This window comes from Pyxicephalus adspersus, chromosome 1 (assembly GCF_032062135.1).
Source record: "Pyxicephalus adspersus chromosome 1, UCB_Pads_2.0, whole genome shotgun sequence".
NCBI classification, from domain to species: Eukaryota; Metazoa; Chordata; class Amphibia; order Anura; family Pyxicephalidae; genus Pyxicephalus; species Pyxicephalus adspersus.
This window is the reverse complement of record NC_092858.1, coordinates 3,196,075-3,205,707: the sequence shown is the minus strand read 5'-3', so window position 1 is coordinate 3,205,707 and position 9,633 is coordinate 3,196,075. Positions and strand designations below refer to the sequence as shown.

The window sequence follows — 9,633 nt, the reverse complement described above, 5'->3', positions numbered from 1 at the left end:
AATCTACTGGCGCATTTCTGAAAGCATTTCTGTTTCCCATTACCCATGCAAAGGAGGCTTTCTCATTCATACACTCCATACACCAAATATTGCTTGATGCATTCCATACACTTCTTACTCAGTGTTGTGCTTTACATACTCCTAACCCCTGCACTCTATATATTATATTGTATATTTCATACTCCTGACCCCTGCACTCTATACATTATTTTGTATATTTCATACTCCTGACCCCTGCACTCTACATTTTATTTTTTATATTTCATACTCCTGACCCCTGCACTCCATACATTATATTGTATACTTCATACCCCTGACCCCCTGCACTCTATACTTTATATTGTATATTGCATACTCCTGACCCCTACACTCTACATTATTTTGTATATTTCATACTCCTGACCCCTGCATGCTATACAATACATTGTATATTTCATACTCCAGACCCCTACACTCTATACATTATTTTGTATATTTCATACTCCTGACCACTGCACCCTATACAATATAGTGTATATTTCATACTCCTGACCCCTGCACTCCATACATTATATTGTATATTTCATACTCCTGACCCCTGCACTCTATACAATATATTGTATATTTCATACTCCTGACCCCTACACTCTATACAATAAATTGTATATTTCATACTCCTGACCTCTGCACTCTGTATGTAGTGCTGTATGATACATACCGTGTTTCCCCGATGATAAGGCAGGGCCATCAAATAAGACAGCCCCCCCTTTTTAGGTAAAAATGAAAAATAAGCCATAACTGTGTACTGTAGTCTTCTTCATGGGTAAATAAGGCATCCCCCTGAAAATAAGCCCTAGAGCATATTTTGGCCTTCAAAAAAAAATAAGACAGTGTCTTATCATCGGGGAAACAGGGTATTACTGCCCACTGCATTCTGTACACTATACAATAAAATGTATATTTCATACTCCTGACCTCTGCACTCTGTATGTAGTGCTGTATGATACATATTACTGCCCACTGCATTCTGTACACTAATGTTATATATTATATGTTATATATATAGTAGTATATATATAGTTGGCCAATAAGCAGATCCTGGGCTGTGACTTATTTTACATTCCGTCATGCAGGACATATTTTAACATTCCGTCATGCAGGTTTTCCTGTACACGGTCATCACATAACATTCTTTGGAGACCACAATATCGCTCACACAAAACTATGCCACGGCTGGGTGTGACCGGTCTGAAGATATCTTTGTTATGGGCCCGGTGAGGTGGAATGTTCTAAAATAATGCAATAATTGCTGCAATGACCCCCCGGGGTAGAAAGAACTTTCCTGACATCAGCACACATTACACAGGTGCCTAACATGTTTGTCAGAGACTTTTTATTTTTTTAAAACACACATGAAAGAGATCAACTTAGCACAAATAATTGACCTATATCAGTATCCATATATAAACCTGATTGTAGGGTCGTGTTCAGATTGCTGTCCAACAGAACATGTATGTGCTTGTTATGTATGCTGGACCTGCCTGCAGCTTAGAAGTTCTACATAAAGACTGAGCATACATGCAAGTCTACCGGGGCCTTCACCCAAAGTGATGTCTGACAGGTTTCTGGGTAAAATGGCTTCTCAGCTTCTCCTCCACACATTCCAAATATCCCCCTGACATATATCTAACTGTAACAATGTTATTCTGCCCTCCCCTCAGGCACGTTGTCCTGGTGTCACCTTTGATTCTTACCCCCCATATTCAGAACATTTCCAGGTCCGGTCACTTTCACCTACGCAACATCTGGATCTGGACTACTGTAACCTCCTCCTCCCTAGTATTCTACTAACCCGACCCTCTCCTCTACAATCTATCATGAATGCTGTAGCCAGACTCATACATTCTTCTCACCTACCTACCGACCAACCCAATACACAGCCTTCCCACTCTCAGACTCTCTCAGGGCTCAGACTTCCCCCTCTTCCCAAAATTCTTTTTATCTCTTAAGGAAATTTAATTAAAAAAAAAGCATTTTAAAACTTTAAAAAAATCTGCATTTGGACTTGTAGTTCTCATCCGTTCTAACCAAATTTGTTCAGACTCAAAAATGTGGCATTCCAAACATCCCTTTTGTCAGGAATTTATAAGGCTTGTAACATTACTGACAGGTCCAGGGTAATATGCATAAAACATATCTGGTGTCTTAAACTTATCAGCCCACAATAATACTTTGGCAAAGATCTTCCCCACCTTAGATTGTAAGCTCTTCGGGGCAGGGTCCTCTCCTCCACCTATGTCTCTGTCTGTGTTTGTGATTTGCAAATGTACAGCGCTGCGTAATATGTTGGCACTATACAAATACTGTTTATTATTAATAATAATTTAATTCATGTATTGCTTACTGCTTATTGGTTAAAAGAACCATTTTGGATCTTTCACTACTATTATAAATCACATTGAAATAATCAGTGGCCGAGATAGCTCACAGTTGGCCCCAGTGCAGAAATGACATTACACCCTCACCCACATGTCCATCCCCAGATTCACTCCATGTATTCTCACTGTGCTCAATTTACAATGTCCTACATGTAACTCTGCAGTGCCCCCTTGTGGACATTGTATGGTAATACACCATCATGCAGACCTTGCTCAGCAGATAAAACCACAAATCCTTTGACTATACAGGCTTTTTTATTTTATTTTTTGAAGATATAAAAGAAATGTAAACCAAATTATTTTTTACCATTACATTTTTTCCTTTTGTTACATCTCAGTGACAATGATCTCCTGCAACATATTTGCAGCCACAACCTATATACATGTAATGGTGTCTGCATGGCATTTCCCATGGCCAGCTTCCTTGTACTCCATATTGGGGAATCCAGGGGCTACAAATGTACTTGCACAGCTTGCATACAGAAGATACATTTAATGATCGTTATTATGAGATTTGTATTGATTTCTATCTTTTGGATCTGGCCCGAGTTCAGCTTTAAAGTAGAACCAGTAAAAAGAGAATTCAGTTCTGATGTATTGATTATATTGGGTATATTGGTTCCTTTAACATCTTATTATTAATATTAATATAAAGTATTTATATAGCGCCAACGTTAGGTAGCACTGTACATTAAATAGGGGTTGCAAATGACAGACAGATACAGAGGAGGAGGAGAGGACTCCGAAGAGCTTACAATCTAGGAGGTGGGGGAAGTATCACACAATAGGAGAGGGATATGGATTGGTGGGGAGTAGTGAGGGTTTAGGAGACAGAAGAAGACGGGTAGGTGAGGGTGAAGCGTTGGGTTTTGGGTTCTCTTTTAAATGAGCAGAAAGTAGGAGCAAGCCAATAAGGACGAGGAAGACCATTCCAGAGAGTCGGGGCAGCTCTAGAAAAGTCTTGGAGCCGTGTGTGTGATGAGGTTATGCGTGAGGAAGTCATTAGTAGGTCATCGGAGGAGCAAAAAGAGCGGCTAGGAGGGGATATTTCTATCAGATCAGAAAGGTAAGTGGGACAAGAACTGTGGAGGGATTTGTGTATCAGGTAGGTAGGTGGGGGAGGAGCTGTGGAGGGATTTGTGTATCAGGTAGGTAGGTGGGGGAGGAGCTGGCCCAGGAGATAGCCGGCCTAAGTCTGGGTTATTCTGGGGACAGTGGAGGAGGTGAGGAGGGTGCCAACAGTCCTGAGATCCATGAAAATGGTAACACACTCCTCACCAGCAGAAATGCTCCACAGACTGGGAAATCGAGAACAGAAAATAACAATTTGGGACAATAGTGGTTAGAAAGGGTAACACAGACTTACCTATTTACACGCCTTCTGATGACAGATCCAGGATCTGGTCACCAACACATCCTAGGAAGCCACCATCTTCACTTCCAGTTCCACAGTGGACTTCCGGGTCCTTGGCGATCCTTTTCAGCCACTGATTATGTAACTTCTTGGATGTGCAGGAACTACATTACTCCCAGTGGTGCCATCTGTACTGGTAATGAAAGGACAGGATGGCTTTATCACATTCCAGCAAATAATTTGACTGGCTTTGCTCAGGTGGGTTTATGGTTTTATTTTGAGTTACCCTTCAGTTTGGCAAAGCCTGAACGTAAAATGTAAAAGACCAGTTTATAATGCTACAAATTTCAGGGCAAACCGGACACATTTTTTATTGGATTTTCCCCACCAATCTGTAATCTTATGATAACTACTGAGGAATAATCGGAAATATGTTTCTGGGTAACAATCATAGCTTTCTCCATGGACACTTTAGATTTGTGATCATAGCCAATCAGAGACAGAAATTGTGTTAGCTGAAGGAGTACCAGGTAAAAAGGTTAAAAAAAAAAAAAACCTAAAGATAAATTAATCTAATGCAGCTGCCACATCTTAAGTAGTAGGCTTTAATATATTATTTCTGGGCTTTTTAGTTTAAATAACCTTTAACTTTTCATTGCCATCTACATCGCTCGAGCATTCATGAAGTTCCCTCCTCCTGCTCCTGTACATGCGTCATTTTGGCACTTCATGAAAAAAAGTTATAATAATGAACAGGATGGAAGTGGAGATCACAATAATGTGGTTGGAAGAACGTTTAGAATGTGGAAATATTTAGTGTAGATTTCTGTTCCTCAGGAGAGGGAAAGATTTATAATAAAATGTTTGAGAAGGGCCAGCTGGGTGACAACAGGCAATACGGGGTTGATATACATAGAAATTGAGAGATTATCACTTTTGTCACCAATTTGCAGCACAAAGGTGAAAGTGAGTGGAGAGAAATCAGCTAAAATACCTCTGAGTATAGTTATAGCTTTGTCTCATTTATATCAGCTGTAAAAAAGAGCAGATCCATGAGTTGTGACAATCGTCACTTTCAGAGTAGATAGAAAACACCTGAGCGTGTGGATTGAATGCTTTACAGATTGTGTTCTCAGAAATTCCTGATTTATAGAGACGGGATGTTCAACAATCTGGTCTAAGTTGAATCCATTCAAGTTATTCTCCATGTCTACATTCCTGAGGAAGTCACAATTTTATAAAAGCTCTAAATTCTCAAAGCTTTGGCACAATATAGTTCATCTTTTCTTAGCTTGTAGCAGGGTGGTCCAACTCCAATTGTTGAGGACCACACAATGGCCAGGATTTTCATTTATACGGAGTCATTTTATGACCTCTGTAAATCATACCACACTCATTACATTGCTGGAAGTGCAGATCCAGACCCTTGCTGACTGGAGTTGGACAGCCCTGGCATATATAAAATAAAGGTCAACATTACTCCTTCATGAGATGAATGCAGAAGTTGCAGCTTCAGCAAAAAGATTTCCGTTTCCAGGTGGGTTTCCCATTAAGTCCCAGATCCTTACACAGCCGAGGATCACTGGACCTGCCCGTGCGGAGGTTACATATAACAGTCCTCTTGCATGTTTGCTCGCACACCTCATTCACGTGGCCCTTGTGATGGAGGAACCAGAAAGTCTGGAATAGTTTTTCATCTTGAAGGAACCTCTGTATTAGGTTATCCCAGTCTGATGGAAAGGCTGACTTCATCCCATACGTATTGAGGGCACTGTACAAGAAAGTCCACTGTGCCTCCTCCTTCTGCTTGTTGGCCTCAGTCAGGTTGAGGATGTACGTCTCATGGTCTAAGACGACGTGAGAGCTGTTGGTGTATTCTCCATCAATCTGGTATACACGATAACCTGAAATGGGAATACATAATGAAAGAGGAAATACAATAGCAAAAACAATTCCAACTCCGTGCACAGCTACGAGCTACACTCATCTACATGGATAAAGCTTGCTGACATATTACGATATGACTATACAATCACCTTTAGATTTCCCAAGGTTTTGAGGATAAACCTAAACTCTTCATTTTACTTGGATTTGATCCCTTCTATATAAAATGATCTCTATAAGCACTTTTGGGGCACAATGCCATAAAGGAGATCATTATTGATGGCTGTCACTATGGTAAGGAAATATTGAGTGTGAATAATATTTATTTTTGTCTTATTTGCTTATACTAACAGCTAGTACTTCCAATTAACTGTCGCTTCCAGGGTGAGTTCTTGGCAGGGATTTTGCACTACAGTAAAACCTCACGTGTCTTTACTTGCATGCCATCCGATGACACACCTGGGCCTTAGTCCTTGGTAACAATGCCTGGTAAATACCTGGGTTTAGGTCAATGTAGGTGGTGACGCTGGGTGCAATGTAGGCCACAGAGACGGGGCGGCTGAGGGTCTCTTCATCATAAAATATCTCAAATTCATCTACGTGAGTGTGTCCAAAAAACTGCCCGGCAATGGTGCTCTCATATCTGTGGAGGGAAAGAAACATTGAGACAACATAGAGGATTCTGGGAAGGGGCCTTGACCTGGATTAGTTACGTTTTCAGACAGACAACAATAGATCTCTTTTATATTAATGGAAGTCATGAGTCCTGTATTAGTAAACCCAACTAAGTTATAATCTGGGATACATATTGCAAAAGAGAAAAAAAATGTCAAAAGAAGACCTGCAGAGTTTATAATAATTTCGCCGTGGCCCTAGACTCATCATGACAATGAGAGGAGGTACGGGGGGAAAAGGCTGGTGGCAGCTGTCCAAACCAAGACTCAGGCTGCCAGCCTCTCATCCTTAAATGGGTTGGTGGGTGGGTAAATAAAGTTTGGGATTGAGAAAACAATAAAATAAATACAAATAAGTAAAATAAAATAATTACAAATAAAGATAAATAAGCACAGGCTCAGCTTGTGCGTGAGCGCGATTATACAAATAATTAGATAGTAATGCTAGTGTATGACCCGGCTATTGCTGGGTGGGCCCTAATGGTGACGTCAAACCTCTGATGCCTTCACCCGCTATAGCATCAGAGGCAGAGCTCCGAATCAGCGGGTCCTCATCAGCCCAGCACAGTAGAACCGACTCTCCATGAATTTTAAAGGAGAGACCGGGTCCTTTATAGCACCCACTATGGGGTGCCCCCATCTCCCGTAAGACATTAGTAGGAGAGGCAATTTTTATGTGAAAAACTATATAATAAAAAAATAAAAAATATAAAGAAGCAAAAATGTTTATCTTCAAATTATAAAACAAATTAGAAAAAGTTATTTAAATGGATTAAATGTGTATATATGTATGTCTATATTATAATGAAAAAATCATGTGTTATTAGAGGTGTAACAATGTAAATAAATAAAAATAAGAATGACAAAAATATATATGAGTTAGTTGGATGGTTATATACGAAGTAAGTCAAGCTGAAATAGAATGGGACCCATACTATATATACTCATTATACAAATTGCGTTTGAAAAAATAGATTAAAATAATTAATAACACTGTACATTCACATAATAGCTGTTACATTAGGAGGGTTAAGGGTGATAAATGGGTAAGTATACATCTACATATATGACTTGTCAAAATTGGGTACTATATTAGTATAGTTACCAGTATACATTAATATATAAATCGTAGCTAGTGAATTCTTAAGTGCATAGATCTCATAAATGAATACCTCTTTTATCTCATGGAGGTGTTATATGCAATGCATAATAGTGTTGTGTAGACAGTACATGATCGATAACAAATACAAATTAGCATTTTTTATAATTGTAATATTTTAGATATTGTTTCAATTTGTTCTTATTTGTGCCAATATGAATTATACTGTTACAATGGAAGTAGACAATACCTAAAATTGTAATGATGTCAACTCATGTCTAAACAAAGGTATGAGATACCTCACATCGGAGATAGAGGTGATAGAAATAATACCAGTTAAGAGAAATGCTTTAAACGACAAAACGTGGTTTAATCCAGGTGGAGAGGTAGCTTTAAGGATAGAAATCCATTTAGTTTCAGCTTGAAGTAAAAGTTGGTCTACACATCCCCCTCTAGGGTTAGGGGCGATATGTTCTAAAACAGAAAAAGAGAGTGCAGAATTATCAAGTTATGATGTGTTCCTACATGGAAACTAATCGGGGTGACCATTTTGCCTGTACTAATGGAGTACAAATGTTCATACATTCTCTTCGGAAGTGCCCTTTGGTTTTTCCTACATAGAATCTTTTACAAATACATGTAATGAGGTATACTACCCTTGTTGTGGAACAACCAATATGTTTATTGATTTTATGTATTTGCTTATTTGGCAATAGAAGTTATTTTTGTTCTTTAAGTCAAGGGCACTGAGGACATCTACCACACTTAAAGGTTCCTGGTGGTAGTGGTTGTGGTAGGTTGTGCTGTTGAGATGTTTAATGACTACAGACCAGATTATCTTTTAAAGAGACAGATTTCCTGTAGGTGATAGATGCGTATGGTAAAACAAATTTGGATGTGTTTGTATCGGATCGTAGAACGTGCCAATGTTTTCATAGGATGCTGGAAACTGCTTGGTGTTGGTTGTTGTACCTTGTAATTAAAAAGGGTTGTATCGGTGGTATCTTTGTCTGTGATGAATAGATACGTGTCGAGGAAGGGAACTTTAGATTTACTGAAGTACATGGTGTATTTATTTATTTGTAACTTGCAGAAAAACTCATCAAAGAGGGCCTCCAACCCTGTTCATATGAGGAGGATATCATCTATATATCTTCTCCATATTTTGATATGGAGAAGATATTTGTTGTAAAATGGATTGGAGAGGAGTTGTTTTTCCCATTCTCCCAAAAAGATGTTCGAATACGATGGTGCACATCTTGTGCCCATTGCCACTCCTTGTTGTTGTAGATATTGGGTGTCTTTGAACGTAAATACTTTTTTTTTTTTAATTTTGTTAAATTTTGGTAAATATATTGTAGCAGATTGAGGATGAATTTGTTAAAGGTACCATTTTGGGGATAGAAATCTTGTATGTACTTGTAAATGATGGGGATGCCATTGCCATGAGGGATACTGGAATATAAGCCTTCCACGTCAATGGTAACCAAATAAGCATTAGGAGGTACTTTGGATATTAATTTTAGTAGATGAATTGTGTCCTTGAGATATGATGGAATTGTATAGACAATTGGTCTTAAGTAGGAATCTACTAATTCACTAGCGTTCAAAGATATTGATCCTATCCCTGCTATGATAGGTCATCCTGATGGATTTATAGGATCCTTGTGAATTTTAGGTAAGGCGTAAAAAGTTGGAATGGTTGGATATTTCACATATAAATAATCTTTCATCTTTTGACTGATAATGCCTCTACGGAAGGCTGACATAATGATCGAATAGTATTGATCATAAAAGGATTTGATAACACTGTCCGAAATTTCTGTGTACCAGTCAAGATTGTTTAGGATTTTTGGTCAGTATTTAAAATCACTATATTTCTTCCCTTGTCTGATGGTTTTAAAGGAAGCAGCTTCCTTGTCCTATTCGGCTTGCTCCTACTTTCTGCTCAGTTAAAAGAGCCCTGAAAAACCAGCACTTCAACCTCACCCACCTGTCCTCTTCTGTCTCCTAAACTATCAGTACTTCCCACCATTGCATATCCCCCTCCTATTGTGGGCTACTTTCCCCTTCCTTTTATATTGTAAGCTCTGCTCCTCCTTTGTCACTGTCTGTATCTGTCCGCGCTATATAAATACTGTTTGTTTTAATATTATTAATAAAGCACAAAGCAGGGAACATGAGTGAACTTTCCTGTTGTTAGTG

The 9,633-nt window shown here is 38.9% G+C and overlaps 1 protein-coding gene across 1 annotated transcript; it reads right to left on the bottom strand.

Annotated features, from left to right (window-relative positions):
- Positions 1–4,895: 4,895 nt before the first annotated feature.
- Positions 4,896–6,512, bottom strand: LOC140323535 (sphingomyelin phosphodiesterase-like). Its single transcript, XM_072400701.1, has 2 exons — positions 6,153–6,512; positions 4,896–5,675 (listed from the first exon to the last, which is right to left on the bottom strand). The coding sequence occupies exons 1-2, from the start codon at positions 6,316–6,318 to the stop codon at positions 5,284–5,286; spliced, it is 558 nt and encodes a 185-aa protein (XP_072256802.1). The 5' UTR covers positions 6,319–6,512; the 3' UTR covers positions 4,896–5,283.
- Between the last annotated feature and the right edge of the window lie 3,121 nt (positions 6,513–9,633).

Excerpts from the sequence above, each read along its gene's own strand:
- LOC140323535 (XM_072400701.1), bottom strand. The coding sequence starts at position 6,318 with ATGTTTCTTTCCCTCCACAGATATGAGAGCACCATTGCCGGGCAGTTT. Across the intron at positions 5,676-6,152 it reads CTACATTGACCTAAACCCAG|GTTATCGTGTATACCAGATT; the intron begins GTATTTACCAGG and ends TTCCCATTTCAG.